The sequence below is a fragment of the Furipterus horrens genome, unplaced genomic scaffold, assembly GCF_987537825.1.
Source record: "Furipterus horrens unplaced genomic scaffold, mFurHor1.1.pri manual_scaffold_8, whole genome shotgun sequence".
Classification (NCBI taxonomy): domain Eukaryota; kingdom Metazoa; phylum Chordata; class Mammalia; order Chiroptera; family Furipteridae; genus Furipterus; species Furipterus horrens.
The window spans coordinates 77,442,050-77,465,405 of record NW_028327178.1 but is presented as its reverse complement, the minus strand read 5'-3'; the positions used below and the strand labels follow the sequence as shown (position 1 = coordinate 77,465,405).

Here is a 23,356-nt window from a genome sequence, read left to right as displayed (position 1 = left end):
ACCAAATAAATATGATAAAATGCTATTCAGCTACTTAAAAAATTAATTGAGCTATTCATAGCAACATGGATAAGACTTCAAAATACATTTTGCTGACAAAAAAATTAAAAGTATCACATTATGATACTGTTATCTAAAAACTTACTAAAGACAGAGTGTATCATTTATCTAAAACTAAGAAAAAGAATAATACAATATAGTCTAGCATTTTGGTTAATATAGAAAGAAGCAAATCAAACCAATAACTAGTTACTGGAGTGAACAGGAGGGACAGGGACTGAAAATGGAAGTAAAGAGGAAGGTTAGGTTTATGTAGAATGCTCCGATTTTTACAAAGATAACATAGTCCTGTACAACACAATTAAAAAGTAATAAATATAATGTTTAAATAATCAAGTTTATTAATGTGAAATTTATAATATTTGTTAATTTATATTTTTTATAATTTACATTATTATACTTGTAAACAGTACACAATTATAAAGCATAGGTTCCAGGTCCTCGTAATGAAGGAGTAACATATCAGACTAACCCACAGTCCAGTAACAATAGAAAAACTCCATATGGAATGTTAAAAATTAAATTGTGTTTGTGTCTGTGTGTGTGTGTATGTGTGTGTTTGCGTGCGTAGACAAGTGACAAAAAGCTGGCAGAAATAGGAGAGGATTCAAAAAGAAACACATTAGGTGAGCTCCACATTCATGCAGCCTTCCCCCATGAAGCAATCCCCACTCAGATGCACAGAAAACAGATCTCAAATAGAATACTGTAGTCTTAATGGCCTGAAAATCAAGTTTGGAGTTACTGAAGCAGCTAGAAACTGAGGGAGGAATCCTGGAAAGAAGGAAGCCACCCAAAAGGGAAGCCCCCAAATCTATATAAATGTCCCCTAAAATCTATGAATGAGCTCAAAGTGTTCATACAATAATGCGGAGTTCCCTAGCCTAGTGAGAAAATCAAAAGCTAAAAAGCTGCTGAAGTTTCAGCAAATACCCACCACCGTACCAGAGACAAATTTTAAAGTTTGAGACCTTTCATGGAAAAGCCAAGAAAGGCCTATGCATATGTCTTAGGAATAAATATCACAAACTAGTACTAAGAAAAGAACTCTAGGATCAAGAACAAAACTGAAATAGACTTACTTTAACAAAGCCTAAAACCAGGCTGTGACAACATCAAGATTATCTGCAAATAATATAAATACATGCTAGGACAAAACCCAACATCATTCAAAGGAAGATAAAAAATCCATAGTCTCTAAAACGTATCATCTATAATGCTTAAATTGCAATAAAAATAATTATGAGACATGCAACTAAACAGGAAGATGTGATTCAGAGTCAAAAGAAAAAAAAAAAAAGTCTATCAATGGAAACTGACCCACAAATGACAAATGACCTAGACTTTAGAATTAGTAATCAAGGATTTTAAAATAACAATGACAAACATGCTAACAATGAGTATAAGGGGTGAAGATGTGGAAATTTCAAGAGATGGAAACTATTTTATAAAAATGGAACTTTAGGACTGAAAATACAATATTTTACACTTTTAAAAATCATTACATAAGATTAATATTAAATTGGACACTGATGAAGAAAATATTAGTGAACTTTAAGACAATTCGACAGAAATCATACAAATGAAAGTGTAATTGTTAAATTTATGTATCAACTTGACTGGGCTACAGGATACCCAGATATTTAGTCAAAACTTATTCTGGATATGTCTATAAAGATAGGTTTAATGAGGATGAGATTAACATTTAAATTGGTAGACTGAATAAAGTAGATTGTCCTACCTAATCTGGACATTATCCAATTAGTTGAAAGTTTTCATAAACTAAAATGTGAACTTCCCACTAAGTAAGAGAGAATTCCTCTTGCCTGACTGCCTTCAAACTGGTACAAACACTTTCTGAAACACTGGCTCTTCCTGAGTCTCAAACATGCCAGCCTTCATACTGGAACTGCACATCTGGCCCTCCTGGTTCTCAGGCCTTTGGACTTGGAATGAAAATCTAGCTTCCTACTGACCTTGAAGATCTTGCAACCTGTCAAGTCTCCATAACTGCCAATTATTTATAATAAATCATTTTAGATCATTAGAAAAACAGATAGACAGACAGTTCTCCTATTGGTTCTATTTCTTTGGAGAATCCAGAAAGCACAGGGAGAAAAAAGATTGAAAAAGTAAGACCCTCAATAACAAGTGACAGTACCAAAAGTTTTAATATAAGTAGAATTCAAATTCTAGAAGCAAACCAAAGAAAATATTTGAAGAAATACTGTCCAAAATTTTCCTAATTTGATTAAAAACTGTAACCCACAGATTCAACAGGCACAGTAAAAACTAGGCACAAAGAAAACCACACCTAGGCATATCATGTTTAAAATGCTGAAAACCAAAGGTAATGGAATTATTCTTTAAAGCAATCTGAGGGGGTAAAAAAACACCTCGCATACAGGAGAACAATGATAAAAATAATGTCTGACTTTCAATCAGAAACAAATGAATCTAGAAAATGCTAAAAAATAAACAAAGGAACATTATTTAGTTATAAGATGCAACAAAATTCTACAACATGCTACAATATATATGAACCTTGAAAACATGATGCTAAGTACTGTAGTAAGACAGCACAGGGAATTGGGAGTTAGGCCTGGGAACAGGAAATAACCAGGTGCCCAGGAAACCAAGTGAAGACTGGTGGTCAGAAGAAACTGGAGATAAGTGGAGGCAACAACGTCACCACCCCTTCACTCCCACTCGAAAACACAGAAGTAGCTAATCTGACCTCCCTTCCTGCTTAAATTACTGACCTGCATGCACAGTTGATCAAGGTTTAACTGCTATATGACCTTCTTAGGGTGGCAGTAATGAGCAGTCTGTTACTTTGCCCCCACAGTGCAGGCATAAACATAGTTTCCAGGCAATGAACGCAGCTGGAAAAGGAAGTCACTGGACGCTGAAATGTAAAATTCTGCAAACCTATTTTTTCAAAAAGCCTGTCTTTTCACACAACCGCACCTTTTCCCTAGCTTATAAAAGCAAGCCAAGCAGAACCAACACCCTCCACAACCCAAGCCCCGTTAAGAGGACCTTCCTTTCCCCTGTGCTATCTCCCTTGTGCTTGAGCATAAACTTAATGTAATCTGTCCGGGAAGTTCTCTGGGATTTCCTCTGAATATCTGTCTTGGAGGACCCAAGAACTTCAATGCTGGTAATAGTATGATTTCACTCACAGGAGTACCTAAAATAGGCAAATTCATGGAGAAAAATAAATAGAATAGAGATTACCAGAGCCTGGGAAAAGAGAAAATGAGTTCTTATAGTTTGACGGGTACACAATTTCTGTTTGGAATGTAAATGCTGTGTAAATTCCTGATGGTTATACAACACTGAATATGCTTAGTACCGCTGAATTATAAACCTAAAAACTGATAAATTGGTAAATTTTAAGTTATGTATACTTTACCACAATAAGAAAAATAATGAATAAAAAGTATAAAAGAGCCCTGGCTGGTGTGGCTAAGTGGATTGAGCACTGGTCTGTGAACCAAAAGGTCCTGGTTCAGTTCCCAGTCAGAGTGCATGCCTGGGGTGCAGGCCAGGTCCCCAGTTGGGGGCATATAAGAGGCAACCAACATTGATGTTTCTCTCCCTCTCTTCCTCTATCTCAAGAAATAAATAAATAAAATCTTTAAAAAAATTTTTTTTAAGTATAAAGAAAAATCCTGCCAACCTACACTATATCCCCCCCCCCAAAAAAAACACAATCTTTTAAAGTAAAGGCAAAATTAAAGGTTTTTCAGGGTTTCCAGTCAAGATGGAGGCATCGATAAACACAGCTCACATCCTACACAACCACACCAAAATTACAATGAAATTACAGAACAACCATCACTCAGAACCATCAGAAATCGAGTTAAATGGAAGTCTGACAACTACAGAAATTAAAGCAACCACATCCATCCAGACTGGTAGGAAGGGTGAAGATGTGCAATTGGCTGATCTCACACCCACATGTGGTGACCGGAAGATTTAAGTCCCCAGAACTTCTGGCTGCAAAATCCAGTGGGGAATCAGTCAGTGGAAGAAACCCCTGGAGTCTCAAGCAGTTTCTCTAAAGAACACACATGTGGACTCATTTACAGGCTCACTCTCTCCAGAGCTCCAGCACCACCAAGATAGCAGCTTGAAAGGCACCAGGGATATAAGAGGAAGAAATGAAAGTTTGGGCTTCAAGGCAAGAGCAGAGCAGGAGGGGGACAGCTTTCTCCAAGACAGAAAGACCACTGTCCCTGCTCTGAACCCTCGCACCACAGAGCCACAGAGCTGGCAAGCCTGCCGTATCTGAGACTCCATCAGACTGGTAGACAGTTTGCCCTGCCCTACAGATCCTGTGTGACTATGTCTCACCCAGCACAAAGGCCCACCCAAGCTGCTCACAAGAGAATTTTCCATGTGAATGGCTGATCTTGACTCATGCTTCACAACCTCCTAAATACTCTCAAAGAAGCAACAGCTGGCCCCAGTGAGCCCCCAGCCACCGTGCCTCTTGCTAAGCGGCCCTAGGCATGGCACCAGCAGCAGCCAGCCTAGATTTACAGTTTGGCTTCACCTGGGAATCTTCATGCCCAGCACAAGTAAAAACCATCTCAGACTGCTTTATAGCCCAAGCAGGGTGGACCCAGGCAAAACACAGCCGGGGGCTGATACTAGACTACACCACCCAGGGAACTGCAGAGCCTGCACACCCAGTGGACTGCTACAGACCACAACGAAGCACTATTCCCTGCCCCTGCACAGCTGATCCTCCATAAAGGGTGGAGGTTTGTGCTCAGTGATCATAGCCAGTCCTTGCAGCAACTGGCCTAGGTAAATCCCTCCCATTGATCTGCCAACAGCCACCAAGACTCAACTACAAGAGGAGGGTATACTTAGCCCACACGAAGGGTAAATTGCTAAGTACCCAGCCTGTGTGATAGGGGAGGCTGTGCCACTGGACCCTGCAGGACACTTACTACATTAGGCCACACTACCAAGACAGGGAATCATAACAGCTCTACCTAATAGATAGAAACAAACACAAGGAGGCTGCCAAAACAAGGACAAAAAGAAACATGGCCCAAATGAAAAAAACAGATCAAAATATCAGATAAAAGAACTAATCAAAATGGAGATAAGCAATCTATCAGATACAGAGTTCAAAAGAACTTAGTGAAGACCTCAATAGCTTAAAAAAGATCTAGTCAGAAATGAAGGATACTCTAATTGAAATACAGAACAATTTACAAGGAAACAATAGTGGAGTGAATGAAGCCAAGAAATAAATCAATGATTTGGAACATCAGGAAGCAAAAAAAACAACTAATCAAAACAAGAAGAAAAAGAATCCAAAAAAATATGAGGATAAGTGTAAGCAGCCTATGAGACAACTTCAATTGTTCTAACATTTGTATCATAGAGGTGCCAGAAAGAGAAGAGAAAGAGCAAGAAACTGGAAATTTATTTGAAAACATAATGAAAGAAAACGTCCCTAATTTGGTAAAGGAAAGACATTCAAGTGCAGGAAGCGCAGAGAGTCGGGAACAAAATGGATACAACGAAGCCCACATCAAGACACATCATCACTAAAATGTCAAAAGTTAAGGATAAAGAGAGTATCTTAAAAGCAGCAAGTTAGTTACCTATAGGGGAGTTCCCACAGGACCATCAACTGATTTCTCAAAAGAAACTTTGCAGGCTAGAAGGGATTGGCAAGAAATATTCAGTCATGAAAAGCAGGGACCTGCAGCCAAGATTGCTTTACCCAGCAAAGCTATCACTTAGAATCAGAGGGCAGATAAAGAGCTTCCCAGACAAGAAAATACTAATGGAGTTCATCATCACCAAACCATTACCATATGAAATGTTAAAGGGACTTACTTAAGAAAAAGGAAGATCAAAATTATGAACAATAAAATGGCAAAAAGTACAAAACAACAATTGAATCTAAAAAACAAACTAAGCAAACAAGAAGATGAGACAGAATCATGAATATGGAGAGGATTTTGATGGCTGTCAGATGGCTGGGGCTGTGAGGGAAAGGATAAAGAGGTGAGGGGATTAAGTAGTGCTAATAGATAGTTACACAATAGCCAGGGGGATGTAAGGCACAGTATAGAAAGTGGAGTAGCCAGATGACTTATACACATAACCTGTGGACATGAACAATAGTGTGGGGACTGCCTGAGGGAGTAGGGATTGTTAGATTGAGGGGGGAAAAGGGGGAAAATTTGGGACAACTGTAATAGCATAATCAATAAAATAATTTTTTAAAAGACGATTTTTCAGATGAGAGCTGAAAAAAATTTTCACAACTATATCTACCACATTACCAGAAAAGCTTAAGTACATTTTAGAATGAAGGGAATAACACCATATAGAAATTCAGATCCACAGATAGGAATGAAATGCTAAATATGTGTGAAAATATCTAAGAAATTCTTTTAAGATAAACCTTAGAAAGACATTCTATAAATTTGTGAAACACTAAAGGGAGATAAAAGCCTACAAATTTTGTGCCCTCACAAAAGGTAATCAAGTATAAAGCATATCATTAACTACCACCAATACACAAGCTATTTTTATTGAGGATCGGAGAGTGCTTCAATATAGGATGGAGGTTTTTTTTACTTTTAATCTAAATAATAGTTATAATTTTCTCTTTCTTTCTTTCCTTTTTGCTATATGAAGTTTTGTTTCCATTGGGATCGCAGCATGGAAGAGTGCTGCATGGTGCTTAAAAGGCAGCCTAGTGGTTGCAGGGAGAGCCTAAGGCAGAAGCCAGACACCAGGGGGAAACAGAGGGTCCTCTCAAAGGTTCTGAGCTCCAAAGGCTCCTGCTAGCACTTAAGCTTTCCGAAGTGGTATTCACCCAGCTTGGGAGCCAACCAGTCTGCAGAGGTTAGTCAGGTTTCACCTCCTCATCCAAGAGGTGGTTCTCCAGGATATCACAGAGATGAGGGTCCATGCAGGTAGAAACCAGGGCATACAGATCCAAAAGGGCCTGGTTCAGGTTCTTCACCAGGACCATGGTGGCTTCCATGGTATCCTGAGTTTTACCCCACTCATCTTGGGAAGGCTTCTTCATATCCAAGAGGAAGGCACAGCCACCATGCTGATTTTGCATCTTCAAGAGACAACAGGCACCCTTGCACGTCTCCTTCACCAATTGGTGGAAGAAGTAGCCCAGGATCTCCAGAGCCACATTGTTGCAGTCAAAACAAGCCCAGAGAGAGGTAGGTGTAGGAGGCCTGCAGATGCAGGTTGACCACACAGGTGACCACGCAGTTGATGGTGGCCTCCACCTCGGTGGAATAATCCTGACAAATTTTGGAGCTCAAGGTTTCTCAACAATAAGGAGTTAAGCTCAGAAACAGTGTTGGTTGAACTTGGAGGCTGAAAACAGCTAAGGTGGTGACTGCAAAATAGGTTGGAGGGTGATCAAAGGCTGGAAGAAGGGGCGTCTCTGGGCCTGTCCCATCCAAACACTGTTGAAGCAAGAGACAAATGTGGAAGCCGCCAAGGGTACCGCAAGAGGATAATTATACTTCTAAATTCACCATATGTCAATAGTACTTTTTTTCCAAAAAGTAGATGAACATATCACTTAACTTTCAAATACCTTACTTATTCAGGGAACATTTCTCATTGGTTGGTTATATAATCCCTAAGAAATCTACAGCAACATATATGTGTATATATACATATATACCCCTCACATATATATATTTCTTGTTATAAGCATAAAACACTAATGTATAGACAAAAATTTTGTCATCTGCAAAATATCAAGTAATAGCTGTTTTATAACGCCTTTTTATATAAGTGTTCTGACATAAAACTGGCAAACTGAACACATGAGTAAGTCCATCTCCACACCCTACTAAAACCTTACTGAAAAGAAATTTAAACCCTGGCTGGTGTGGCTCAGTGGATTGAGCGTCAGCCTGCAAACCAAGTGTCGCTGGTTTGATTCCCAGTCAGGGCACATACTAGGTTGCACATCACGTCCCCAGTTGGGGCCGTGTGAGAGGCAACCACACAGTGATGTTTCTCTCCCTCTCTTTCTCCTTTCCCCTCTCTCTAAAAATAAATAAATAAACAAACAAACAAATAAAAATTTTTTAAAAAGAAATTTAAGGGGTAAAGAAAGACTGGGCGCACACAGGGATGACAATAATGAGAAAGGCAAAAGCAACACAATGTTAGAAAGCAGAAAGCAAATGGATGAATAAACAATACCTGAGTACAGGAAGACAAACTCCCATGCCTACATAGTAGCTAAGATATCAATAAGCAAATTAATCTCTTCAAAGTAAACTAATCTCTTCTTCCAAAAAAAACTAATTTCTGACAAAAATAAATAAACATCAAAAGAGTTCCAAATAGAAAGTACTTGTTACCTCTGAAGGCCAAGTTGAAACTAAAAATGGGGAAACTAGCAGAAACCATCAGTTTAGATGCCTAAATCACCTACTCATGCTTGCAGAAAACATAAGGTTAACTCTGGAGAGGCTAGACCAGATGGGCTCCAAATTAGTGGACATCAAGTACAGCTTGGGGGCAGGTATCAGAGGTGCTACTTAAAACTGAATTTTACATAAAAGTCTGGAAAAGGAAATGTGAGACCTCTAGCCCCTTCCCTTATTCTATACCAGCACTGGCTATTGCCCTGCCAGAGCTGAGATTTCTCTCTAATCCAAAAGAAAAACATATAGACATTTGATTGTGTTGGGGGGAACACTTGAGAGTTCCCCCAACAAAAACATCTGGTCACACCACATGCCTTGAGGTCACCCAGACCTCTCCTCATACACAAAGCTTCCAAATGGCTTTTAAGTGCCACACTGATGAGTATGAAAACAGCAGAGGGTCACTAGATGGTTGAGAAAATTGGCTAACTTCTATTAGGGTCTAAAACAAACTGAAAATAAGACAGTGGAAAGAGAACAGCAGATAAGAACAAAATTTAAACAATAATATCCTAAGAAATAAGCCAAAATGCATATTAAGTTCATGAAGCAAGAACAGGACACTATTTTTAAAAGTATTAATCACAGATGAATCTCTAGAAAATAAAACTATGAAAACCAAAATTATAAATTCATCAGAATTAAAAGGTTTAGGAAATAAAATTGAAGAAATTTCCAAGACAGTAGGACAAAAGACAGAATGTTTTCAGAAAAGAAAAACATAATTTTTGAAAAAGAAACGAGGTTATCGGAGCACATTCCAATTTAATCCGTATAAATTAGAAAAATAAAATTGAGGAAAGAGAGAGGAAGAGATTAGTACATCTTTTTTAATTCTTCCAAAACTGAAGCACATGAATTTCCAGATTGAAAGTGCAAAATGAGTACCCAGAATAATGAATTTAAAAGACCCATTCCAAAATGCTTCATTGTGATAATAAGAACATGGGAATTAAGAATTTATTTCCAAAGAGAAAAAATACACCACAAAAAAACTGGGACTCAAAACACAAAAGGATTGCATAATAGCAAGTCTAGATATTAAAAAATAAGAACACCCCTGGCTGGTGTGGCTCAGTGGACTGAGTGCTTGCCTGCAAACCAAAAGGTCGCCGGTTCAATTCCCAGTTAGGGCTCATGCCTGGGCTGGAGGCAGGTACCCGATGGAGGTCTGTGAGACGCAATTGATTGATGTATCTCTTGCACATTGATGTTTCTCTCCCTCTCTTTCTTCCTCCCTTCCCCCCTTTCTAAAAACAAAGTGAATAAAATCTCTAAAAAATAAAATAAGAACAATTTCTTCAAAAACCTAAGGAAAAACAAGTTCCAGTCTTGCATGTACGAAATTAGGAAGCAAAGTAAGAAGAAACAATAAGATCAAGAAACTGAAAATGTGGTTTTAGAGAGAGAAGAGAATTCAAAATGATGGTGAGATGAAGACTAGCAATGAGTTATGCCACAGGCCTAGTGAGCACCCATTCTAGACTCAAAGATGCCAGGTGGGGTGTCTCCCGGGGAAAAAAAATGGAACTAGTAGATGACCTAATTTGTTTGTTTGATATTCAAACCACAATAAGTTGTAGTGGGAAGATTTTGAGGCAGAATAAGTGATGGGATGTATGAGAATTAGAACTCTCATACTCCCTGCTTTCTCCCACGCACACATATTTCTTCCACCCAGCCTCCTTATATTGAACTTTCAGCTCCATAAATATTCATTTTGAATATATTAATAAGTTGATCCCTATTAATACTTGCTATGTATATAATCATGTTTTTCTTATATTAGTTGGTTTCCTTATTTATTTCATTTTCTAATTTGATTATTTAAATTATATTCATAGATTACACTGATAACAAAACTTTTAACTTAAAAAACAAGTTGTATCTGTTTTAAATATTTATCTTTTTATCCATGAATATGTAGCTATGGTTGATTTTAAATAGACACATAAGACACATATACATATTTGTAACCTCATTAGTCACTTTTTTCAGTCATTAATCACTATCAGACAGTAGTTTTGACATCAGTTTCTCACTACTTAAGAACATACAAATATATAATTTATTTACTTACATTCCTCTGTATTGGACATAAGATATTTTCAAATTGTTTTATATTCTCTTTTTTTTAGATTTTATTAATTTATGTTTAGAGAGAGGGAAAGGGATGGAGAAAGACAGGGAGAGAAACATCAATGTGTGGTTGCCTCTCACATGCCCCCAACTAGGGATCTTGCCTGCAATCCAGGCATGTGCCCTGTCTGGGAATCGAACCAACAACCCTTTGGTTTACAGGCTGGTGTTCAAACCACTGGGCCACACCAGCCAGGGCAAATTGTTTTATATTCTTAATGCTCATAGAGCATCTTTCCATATAAATCTTTGTATCTCTAATGACAAGTTTCTATAAGCAGAATAAATGTAAGGCTTTTGATCTATATTACTTAGCTATCCTCCAAAACTTTTGCCAATTTACATTTGTATTTACAATATATGATGTTCATTTACTACACACCTACCAGCAATAATATACTTTTAACTCTTTCACAAATTAAGGGAAAACAAATTTAACATGTACTCATTTTTTAAATTTCTTTTTTGATTGACTGATTGGAGAGAAAGGGAAAGAGAGAAACATCAGCTTGTTGTTCCACTTGTTTATACATTCATTGGTTGCTTCTTATATGTGCCCTGACAGGGGATCAAACTCGCAACCTTGGCGTATCGGGACGATGCTCTAACCAACTGAGCTTCCTAGCCAGGGCAACACTGTACTCATTTTAATATAAATTTCCAAATTACTTAATCATGACATTTGACCATTTTTCTATTGGGGTATTACATATATTTATGTGGGTTTTTTTGTGTTTCTTTTTTTTTTTTATGTGGTTTTTAATTTGGTAAACCTTTTCATAAATTAAGAATATGCATCTTTTTGTAATATGGATGATAAGCGCTTTTTCAGTCTTAACTCTCATAGTCACTTTTCTTTTTCCTTCTCATGCAGTTGGTTTTAGAAAGGTCTTCCTCAGCTCAGGAACAGCTCAAGAATGATCTATGTTTTCTCCTCTCTCTAAGGGGAATGTATTATGGTTTTATTGTTAGTAATTAAAATAACCTAAAAGGAATCCTTCAGCAATACTTCTATAAAAGCACAAAACAGCAATGTAGGGACTTCAGGAACACAAATGTGGCTAAAAAGCAAATAACTTTTTATTTGTCTTTTAACTAGAAATATCTCAACATATAAGCTTTCTTCCTTTAATCTCAGTACTATATGGGTCAAAAGCAATATAACACTCTCTGGTATATATGCTAATATAGCTTAATTTTGAAAAGTTTTTACTCACTTGTGGTCATGATGTTAGGAGGGCAAGAGGGTATTCCATGATCTACTGCCCATCTGTAGGCTCCTTCTCCAACTAAAAAGCTAACAACAGAAAAATTATTCTTTTAAAAATTCCAAGTGTCATCTTCTCCTACATATTCAATAAAGTAATACAGTAAGGCAACTGAAAAAAAAAAAAAAAGGTTTGCATATCGATATAATTCTAGGTTTACTTCAAAATAATATGGCTCAAAAAATTCTTCAAAAATTTTCACAAGTTAAAAATTTTTCAGTTAGAAATATCACCATTCATTTGCAATAGCTAATAGGTAAAATACAACATAACAAGTAAAAAAGTTGATTCCCCAATGGAAAATATTAAGACATATCTTGGATCAACATGGTTCTCAGTTCACATCACAAGATCTATTCAACTGTGTTATAAGAGTTGAAGTTTAAGTGAGTCTTCAGATATAGTATTCTTGCCTAGTATAATACCTGTCATAACTTAAAATGAGATACTTCCAAAACAATGAGGCTCAAAAATATATACCTGACCCTCAGAATCATTTTTACTGTGCTAAGTACTATGATGTCCCAAAAGTAATTTTTAAGCCCCAAACTGCACATTTTAACATAACAAATAAAATAATACTATTCGCTAACTATAAAGACTTACTTTCAAAGGTTTCAAATAGCATGCAGGATAATTAACCACCCCACTTTCTAACACATAATAGCAAGCAGTTACCATTATAATCAGTCACTTCATCTCCTTCCATAGCCAATTTCTTAAAGGTCTCAGCCAGCTAGTAATGGATTCCTTGAACAAGTGCCTATTCATTAGTTTCCTGTTCCCTATTTTTTTCTTTCTGTTCTTCTAATCATTCCAACACTAAAAACTCAAAGCAATATATAGTGAAGTCTTTAGATTCAATTATTAATAAGAAGATCAGTGACAGACTGGCAAAACAAAATTTAAGTAGACACTCAGAAACATATCCAAATGGTTCCAGTGAAAAACTAAATGGTTAAGCCCAATAACTGTTTTCCAATGTACATAAAAGTGGGGACGGAAGGAGCACTAAAAAAATAAAAGTGGGGAGAGAGGGCCAACAAGAATAAACAACTTTGCCTCTTCGAACTTCATTTTCTTAAAATGCTAAAGGATTCTGAAAATAGAAAAGTTTTTCCTATTCTTGTATCAAATGAAGAACACTGCAAAGAAACTAAAGGAAAGCTGCCACATAATCAAATGGAAGAATAACTGAAATAGGAACTTAGAAGAAAGTTGAACTGTCTTGATGGCATATTTTAGCACTTCCTTCTTATAGAGAAAGAATTTGATGTAAGAAATACTTCCCTTCTGGAAAAATGTAAAAGAGATGCTGAAGTAATAAATTAAATGATGAGGACAGAAGTTTGGAGCTGAATCTAGTATTCTCAGCATGCCCATAGATCATTTTGGATTCAATCTCAGTACCCTGGAATCAACAGCATATTACAAAATATTCTTAGATTTATTTTTCATTTCTTAATCATTCATAGGTTTGAATCTAAATAAATCAGTTTGACATTGTCTGCTACGCAAGTATTAAATACTTAAGGTATTTTATAATATTCAGAGAAAGGTGGATATATGGATGCCAGCTTATGAGTAATAATACTAAATATCAGCCCTGGCTGGTGTGGCTCAGGGAGTTAAGCATCAGCCTGTGAACTGAAAGGTTGCCAGTTTGATTCCCAGTCAGGGCAAAGACCTTGGTTGTGGGCCACGCACTGTAGCTTTTTTCCCTCTCTTTCTTCCTACCTTCCCCTCTCTCCAAAAGTAAGTAAATTACTATCAAAAATTATTTGTTAGTAGCTCCTCATCACACAAAATAGAATAACTGTTTTTGAAATCACTTTTAAGATACTATAAAGCTACATAAACTTCTGCAAGAAACTATACTGAGATCCAGTGTGATGGCAAAGTAGGTGGGAGCTACACTAACCTCCTCCTAAGACAAAACTGGAATTATGGCTAAATTATAGAAAAATCATCCTGAATAAATAACTGAACAGTAGCTGGAGAGAAGCCTTATAACCAGAGACTTACAGAAGAAACCGCAACTTCCGGCCAAGTTTGGGGGTGTAGGTAAACACGTTACACCTCCCTCCAGAACTAAGAAGGAATACAGCTACTTCAAAACTGGAGATAACCAGAAGTTCCAGAAAATCAAGCTGCATAAAAGTCCAACAAACAAAGATATAAGAAGAAATACTCATCCAGACAGTTAGGAGGGGCGGAGCTGGGACAGAGAGGAAGCAGTGTGGTGGCAGCAGCTATATCAATACTGGTGGGAAGTATGGAGGTGGAAGAGAGCTGGTTAGGCTCACACAGGGAGGAGCAGAAGTTCCAGAGCGATATTTCAATGGCTGGTGTGGGTAAGGACGAGTGTGTGAGTTCCCCTGAAAAACGTGAGATCTAAACCTTAGCTGGGCCCCAAACCTAGAGCACCAGTACCGAAAAAGGAACATTAACGAATAGCATCCAGCTGTGAAAAGCAGTGACGCTTCTGTCTACCAGGGAGAGATGGCTAGAGATGCAGAGAGCATCTTAAAGGGCCTACACAAAAAGTTTTTGGTGTAGCCACTTAACTTGGGCTCCAGCAGAGGGAGGGCAGAGCAGACTAGTGCTATGTGAAGAAACTCTGACGTTGGTGGCTCTCTGGAGAAAGCTGAAAGGTGAGTAGCAAGGATCCCTGTGCTCAGTCATTCCCTATACTGCAGAAGCCATCTTTCTCTGGCAGAGCACTCACCTACATGAGGCAAGAGCCCCACTCGCAGGAACCCCTCTCAACCTACCCAGGGGAGCTTTAGCCAGGCTGCTAAGAAGTACAGCTGGAGGTACTGACAGTGATTAAGTCTAACAGAAAGGCTGCAGGTGGAACACAATCTCTGGGAGCTTTGAGACTTTAGCTGGTCCTCCCCCAGAGTTGGTGCTGGTAAAAAGCCTGTCTTGGTACCTAACTTTGTTCTTTCCACACACACCAATGGAGCAACAATCTCTGGACCACTGATAGCTACAAAGAAGTTGCCCAGGACCAGTCACAGGGAATGTCTAACACAGGATGCAGCACAGTCTTTGCACAACCACTATATAGAAACAAACACAAAGAGGCATCCAAAATGGTAAGACAATGAAACAGCCCTCAAATGAAAGAACAAGAGATTTCTCCTGTAAAACAACAAAATGAAATGGAGGCAAGCAATTTATCAAATATAGAGTTTAAAGTACTGATTACAAGGACCTCAAGAGCATGAAAAGAGACATAGAAACCATAAAAAACAACCAGTCAGAAATAAAGAATACAATATCTGAAATAAATAATACACTGGAAAGAAAAAAGCAAGTTAGATGAAGCAGAGGATCAAATCAGTGATTTGTAAGACAAGGTAGGAAAAAAAACACCTGAGCAGAGGAGCAAAATATACATATGCATGTATATATGTATACGTGTGTATATATTCATGTGTGTGTGTGTGTGTTTGTGTGTGTGTGTGTATATATATATATATATTGAAATGTGCCCTGGCTGGTTTATCTCAGTGGATTGAGCGTCGGCCTGCGAGCTAAGTGTCGCTGGTTCGATCTTCCAGTCAGGGTACATCAGAGAAGGAAAACTCTGACTCCAAAAAACCTCCGCTGCCCTGCTGCATACCTCTTCAGGGGAAAGGCTAAGGGAGTAAACCCCGACAGAAAATCCGGAGCCGGAGTCCCTAAGGCGGTTTGACGTTGTAGTCAACACCGGCAACTCCTGCGGCGCACCTGAACCCAAGCTGTACCGACTCCGTCTTTCCCTTGGACCCTTCAGCTGCGAAGAGAGGGGGGGTCTGCTGCATGGGCAACAGCAGACCCTCCATATTACCCTGCCCAGGCTCTGTAGCTTCAGCGTCATCACAAGATGTCGATTCAACACGGGAGGAGACAGATACCATGTCACTCCCGAGTCGGACTGCACAGCCATTCTCGGCGGTGCAGATAGACTCTTAAGAAGCTACACCATCGTCTCTCGAGACGGACGGCTGCCGACAATATTGAAATGAGGAGCGCTGAAGAAACATTTGGGACAACATGTAGCATAACAACAACACATCATGGGACTACCAGGAGAACAGAGTGAGCAACAGATTGAGAACCTATTTTAAGAATAATGACTGAAAACTTCTCTAACCTGGTGAAGAGACACACAAGTCCAGGAAGTGCAGAGTTCCAAACAAGATGGACCCAAAGAGGCCCACACAAAGACACATCATAATTAAAATGGCAAAACTTAAAGATAACGAGAGAATCTTAAAAGTTGCAAGAGAAAATCAGTTAATTATCTACAAGGGAGCTCCAATTAGGCTGTCATCTGATTTCTCAACAACAACATTTCAGGCCAGAAGGGACTGGCATGAAAAAGTCAAGGTGATGAAATCCTAGGACTTACAACCAAGGCTCCTTTACCCATGAAGGTAATCATTTAAAATTGGAGAAATGGAGTTTCCCAGACAAGAAAAAACTGAAGGACTTTGTTACCACCAAACTACTACTGAAAGAAATGTTAAAGAGCTTGCTTTAGGAGGAGAAGGGAGAAGAGAAGAAAAATTTTTTAAAGCGCAATAGTTAAAAATGAAATGGCAATAAATATGTATCTACCAATAATCACTTTAAATGTAAACAGCTTAAATGCTCCAAGCAAAAGCCACAGGGTAGCTGAATGGATAAGAAACATATATATGCTGTCTCCAAGAGGCTCAGCTCAGAACAAAAGATATACACACACCAAAAATAAAGGGATGTAAAAGGATATTTCACACAATTGAAAAGAAAAAAAAGCTGGGGCAGCAATACTTACATCCCACAAAGTAGACTTTAACCAAATCTATAGTAAGAAATAAAGAAGAACACTATATAATGATAAAGGGAACAATCCAACAAGAGGATATAAACCTAGTAAATTTTTATACACCGAACATAGGCGCACCTAAATATGTAAAGGAAATCTTGATGAACATAAAGGGAGAGACTGAAGTAGTCATAGTAGGGTATTTTAATACACCATGGACTTCAGTGGATAGAATTCCTGACAGAAAATCAACAAGGAGAAAGTGGCCTTAAATGATACTCTAGAATCAAATGAATTTAATTGATACCTTCAGAGCATTTCACACCAAAAAGCAGAATACACATTCTTTTCGAGTGCACATGGAATACTTTCTAGGATAAACCACATGTTAGGACACAAAACAAGTCTCAATAAATTTAAGAAGATTGAAATCATATCAAGCATGGAAGCAAAATAACATGTTATTGAACAATGAATGGGTCAACAATGAGATCAGGAAGAAATTAAAAGATAGCCTGAAACAAATGAAAAAAACCACAATGACCCAAAATCTGTGGGGCACAGGGAAAGCAGTCCTTAGATGGAAATTCATAGCATTAGAGGCATATCTCAAGGAACAAGCGAAAAATAATACAATATAAAATGTATTTTAAAAAAGAAAGAAGAAAAAGTTTAAATAAACAATCTAACTTTACACTTAAAGGAAACTGAAAATAACAACAAACAAAGCCCAAAGTGAGAAGGAAAGAAATAATAAAGATCAGAGCCAAAGTAAACAAACTAGAGTCTTAAAAATCAAGACAAAATATCAATGAATCCAAGAGCTGGTTCCTTGAAAAGACAAACAAGATTGACAAACCTTTAACGTGAATCATCAAGAAAATAAAAAAGAAAGAAGACCCAAATAAATAAAATCAAAAATGAAGAGGAGAAGTAAAAACTGACATCAAAGAAATACAAAATATTGGACAAAATGTATAAGTTCCTAGAAACATACAATCTTCCAAACTCAATCAGGAAGAATCAGAGAATCTGAATGGACAGATTACACCTAGTGAAATTGAAGCAGTAATCAAAAATATCCCAACAAACTAAAGCAATTGACTAGGTGACTTCACAGGTAAATTCTACCACCAAATGTTCTGAGAAAAACTAGCACTGCTCCTTCTCAACTATTTCAAAAATTTCAAGAAGTGGGAGAAATTCCAAGCTCATTTTATGAAATCAGAATTATCCTAATTCCAAAACCAAATAAAGACACTATGAAGAAAGAAAACTATTGGCCAATATCCCTAATGAACACAGATGCTAAAATCCTCAAAAAAACTTGCAAACTGAATACAGCAATACATCAAAAAGATCATTCACCATGATCAAGTGGGATTTATTCTGGGGATACAAGTTGGTACAACAGTCACAAATCAATAAATGTGATACATTACATGAACAAAATGAAAGATAAAAGCCACATGATCATATCAATAGATGCAGAAAAAGCATCTGATATAATCCAGCAGCCATTTATGATAAAATCTCTCAGCTAAATGGGAATAAAGAGAACATACCTAAACACAATAACGGCCATATATGAGAAACCCACTGCCAGCATTATACTCAGTAGGCAAAAACTACAAGCACTCCCCTTAAGATCTGAACAAGACAGTGTTGTGCACTTTCACATCTCTTATTCAACATGGTATTGGAAGTCCTAGCCACAGCAATCAGACAAGAAGAAGAAATAAAAGGCATCCAAACTAGAAAAGAAGAAGTAAAACTGTCATTGTTTGAGATGACATGATGCTGTACACAGAGAACCCTTAAGATTCCAACAAGAGCCCTGGCTGGTGTGGCTCAGTGGAGTGAGCACTGGCCTGTAAACCAAAGGGTTGCTGGTTCAATTCACAGTCAGAGCACAAGCCAGGGTTGCAGGCCAGGTCCTCAGTTGGGGCATGCAAGAGGCAACCACACATTGATGTTTCTCTCCCTCTTTTTCCCTTTCTTCCCCTCTTTATAAAATCTTTACAAAAAAAAAAAAAAGATTCTAACCAGTAACCACTAGAACTGGTAAGCTCAGTAAAGTAGCAGAATACAAAATTAATATCAGTTGCATTTTTATGTCAATAATGAACTATCAGAAAGGAAAATTAAGAAAACAATCCCATTTATGATTCCTTCAAAAAGAATAAAATACCTTGGAATAAACCTAAACATGGCTGTAAAAGACCTGTACTCAAAAAATTTTAAGACACTGAAGAGAAATTGAAGAAGATAAAAATAAATGGAAACATAAAACATGTTCATTAATAGGAAGAATTAACATCATTAAAATTTCCATACTACCCAAAGCAATCTATAGATTTTACGCAATTCCTATCAAGATTCCAATGACATATTTCACAGAACAAGAATATTTCAAAATTTTATATGGAACCACAGAACACCCTACATAGCAACAGCAATCCTGAGAAAGAAGAAAAAAGTTGGAGGAATCATGCTACCTAATATCAAACTATACTATAAGGCCATAGTAATCAAAACAGCATGGCATTGGCATAAAAACACACACATGGATCAATGGAACAGAATAGAGAACCCAGAAATAAACTCACACCTTTATAGTCAATTAATATTCAGCAGAGGAAGCAAGCACATACAATGGGCTAAAGACAGTTTATTCAATAAATGGTGTTGGAAAAAATGGATAGATAATATGCAGAGAAAGGAAACTAGACTACCTTCTTACATCACACACAAGAATAAATTCAAAATGGATTAAAATTTTAAATGTTAAACCCAAAACCATAAAATTTGTAGAAGAAAACATAGGCAGCAAAATCTTGGACACTGCTCATAACAATATTTTATCATATATATGTCCCCAGGCAAGGGAAACAAAAGAAAAAATAAATGGGACTAGATCAAACTAAAACATTTTTGCACAGCAAAGGAAATCATCAACAAAATAAAAAGACAACACAGAGAATGGGAGAACATATTCATCAATACAGCTGATAAGGGGTTAATATCCAAAATTTATAAAGAACTTACAGAACTCAAACCACCCTATTAAAAAATGGGCAAAGGACCAGAATAGACACTTCTCTGAAAAGGACATAATAGATGGCCAATAAACATATGAAAATATGTTTAACATCACTAATCATCAGAGAAATGCAAATTAAAACCACAATAAGAAATCATCTCACACCTGTCAGAATGGTCATCATCAATAAATCAGCAAAGAACAAGCGCTGGTGAGAATGTGAAGAAAGGGGAACCCTTTTGTACTGTTGGGGGGGATGCAGATTAACATTACCACTGTGGAAAGCAGTATGGCAATACCTCAGAAAATTAAAAATGGATCTGCCTTTTGTCCCAGCAATCCCACTTCTGGGAATATATGTGAAGGAACCCAAAACACTAATCCAAAAGTATATGCACCCCTATGTTCGTTGCAGCATTATTCACAATCGCCAAGATATGGAAGCAGCCCAAGTGTCTATCAGTAGATGAGCGGACAAAACAACTATGAGATATCCACACAATGGAATACTGCTCGGCCATAAAAAAAGAAAATCTTACTATTTGCAATAGTGTGGAGAGACCTTGAGAACATTAGGCTAAGTGAAATAGTGAGTCCGAGAAAGACAAAAACCATATGATTTCACTCATATGTGGAATCTAATGAACTAACTGACCTAAGCAAAACAGAGATTGACTCATAGACAGCAGGATGACAGCTAAAGGAGGGGAGAGGTTAAGGGATGGAAAGCTTCAACAAAAAAGGAAAAGGACTCATGGACACAGACAACAATGGAGTAATTGTGTGTGGGGGGTAGTATAAGAGGACTAAACAGTAATGGAAAAATACAATAAAAATTTTAAAATAAATAAATAGATATCATTCTAGGACAAAAAATTGGGAGTTTTCACAAACTCTCCCAAATGATCTCATCCTTTCTGCCCTTCACCTCATCTCTTATTCCTGTTACTCCTTTGCTAATTCTACTCCAGTCTCTTGTAAAAACTCAGACAGGTTATGGGGTCTCCCATCTCAGGGCCTTTATCCTGACTGTACTCTCTATCATGCTCTCCCAAAGGCTGAATTCCCTCATCCACCCCAGTATCTGTGGTTGACAAGACCTATTTAAAACTGTACCCAACACGTTGTACTCCTTTACCCAGTATTCCCAAACCCTGTCATTCTTTTTCCACATTTTACCACCTTCTAACATACTATACACTTTATAATTTACATATTGTATTTTTTGTTTGTCTTCCCTAAATAAACTATAAGCTTCATAAGAGTGAGAATCTTTGTGTTTCCATTGATATTGAATATATCCCAAGCATTTAGAATAGTGTCTAAAGCACACTAAGCATTCAATAAACATTGACAAGATATTAAAAAATAAACTAGGGTGTCAAAATTCCCTAAAGGACAATATTTTCCTTCTGACACACACACCTTAGTTTACATAAAATCAAGCCTAAAGTGATATAAAACAAAAAGTAACAACACTCTAGGGAGACCAGACCTGAGGTGGGATGATGAACATCTCCAAAAAGCTGAACTCTAGGCACTGCTGCAAGCACTAACACAGCCAAAGGTTCCCCAGAAGAGCCATCGGGGCAAATACAGTGACAGGAATTACAATCTATGGATGAAAACCACATATTTTCAAAGAAACAAGACTCCATAGTCAGTCTAAAAGTATGTAATCTAGTGATTCAGAAAGTTCTCAAGAATGCTCAGGGATCTTGATAATCAAATTCTTTATGAGATAAGAAAGATACACGGGAAAATGATAACTGCTTCTTTGTACTTAAAAACTGATTTCCATCTATTTAACCTATCATTTCTTTGTTCATCATAAGGATACAAAATTGAGGCAAGACAAACCAGTGGCTGTTGATTAAGTAAAGCTTACAGACACAAAGTACAAATAAAGGAGAACTTGCTGTATTTGGAAATAACATATAACAACCAAATTTAAAATAATAATTTAATTCTTATATTTTTTATTAGAGATTTTCAAACATATACAATACAGAGAATGGCGTAATGAACCAAATGAATCATCAACTTATTTCATCAATTATTAATACATTGCTAATTTCATTCATTTATATTCTCAAAACTGTTTTGAAACAAATCCCAGATATCACAGAATTTCAAATATAAATATTTGCATGTATCTCAAAAAAGGACTTTTAAAAAACATAACTACAACACAACCAAGTGATACTTAAAAAATTTGAACAATAAATCCTTAGATTCAAAATATAGTCAACTGATGATCACATTTCCCTGTCTTATGAAAATTTATTATTTTTATTTGTTTTTTAAACTGCTTGGTTTGAATGGAAATCCAACTAAATCTACCTTCTGATTAGTTGATAGGTATCTTATATTTCTTTCAATCTTTAGGCTCCAAGTTTTCTTTTCACATTGATAAAAAACAAAAGTAGTATATGACTAAATTTATGAACTACAATAGATTAAATACTATTTTTAAAGAAAGAATAACTAGGATACTCAGGGAACTGGACTTTTTAAAAAAACTGCTGCAGGATACAGTGAATTTGGGGGGAAAGAGTTCTGCTTCTGGACAAGATGGAAGTAAAAGAAAACAAATTTACACTCTTGCCTGAACCCATGAAAAAAAAATAAGACAAAATATAGAAAACAAGTTTTTAAACATTAGACACTTTGCAACATAGTACAATGACCCTTGAAAGAAAGGAAACAAACAAGGTAAACTCTTTGACTGCCCCGACTTTTTGCCTGGAGTTTCCAGGTCACAGCAAGAGTCCAGCAGTGTCTCTGTGGAGGGCATTCAAAGATGTCAAGGTAGCCAGAGTACAGAGGGCAGAGTACCAGAGATGAGAGAGCTGCACAAAGGAGGGGCTCTGGAGATCTGCAGAGTCCCCCTCTAGTCTGCAGCTGAGTAGAGATCACTGTATATGTAAAAGGAAATTACCCAAAGCCTTGGAAAGAATAATGTGAAAGTTTTAAAGGAAACAATCCCCAAGTTCACACAAAGCCAGAAACAGCTCCTGTTCCCACCAATCAAAGTAAAAAACCTCATTCTAGGTGCATCTGTTATAGTACTTAGACTGGTTTGGCCCGGATAGCAAAACAAAATTAACTCAAGGCTAACTGCTTCCCCAGTCACATGTAAATAAGTATAAAGCAAGACCTGAAAAGATGAAACTGCCACTCAATAAGTCAACCACATCCTAGAATAAAACTCAAGAATATTTATTAAAATACAAAAATATCCAGCACCAAATAAGGTAGAACTCACACTGTCTGGAATCCAATAAAAAATTACCAAGCATGAAAAGAGGCAGGAAAATGTAATCTATAAGAAGAGAAATCATTCCATTGAAAGCAACCTAGAAGGGGCAAAGATGATGGAATTAGTATCAAAGATACTAGGAATTATAACTCTATTCATATATTCAGAAGCTACAGGAAAGACTAAATATGTTAAGTAGATATATGAAAGATATTCTTTTTAATGAAAATCAACTTCTGGAAAATAAAAAACTACAATGTCAGAAATGAAAAATAAATTGTATGAGATTAACAGGTGACCAGATATTGCAGAAAAATAATT

General features: G+C 37.0%; 1 protein-coding gene across 7 annotated transcripts in view; it reads right to left on the bottom strand.

The window, feature by feature from the left end:
* Positions 1-23,356, bottom strand: part of TASP1 (taspase 1) — a 350,594-nt gene that overhangs the window by 248,152 nt on the left and 79,086 nt on the right. For 6 of the 7 annotated variants that reach the window (XM_090285210.1, XM_090285208.1, XM_090285205.1 and 3 more), the window contains one exon: positions 11,879-11,958. The exons of the other annotated variant lie outside the window; for it this stretch is intronic. In XM_090285210.1, coding sequence (XP_090141336.1) covers positions 11,879-11,958 — 80 coding nt within the window. The remainder of the gene's footprint in view (positions 1-11,878; positions 11,959-23,356) is intronic. 7 annotated transcript variants of the gene reach the window in all.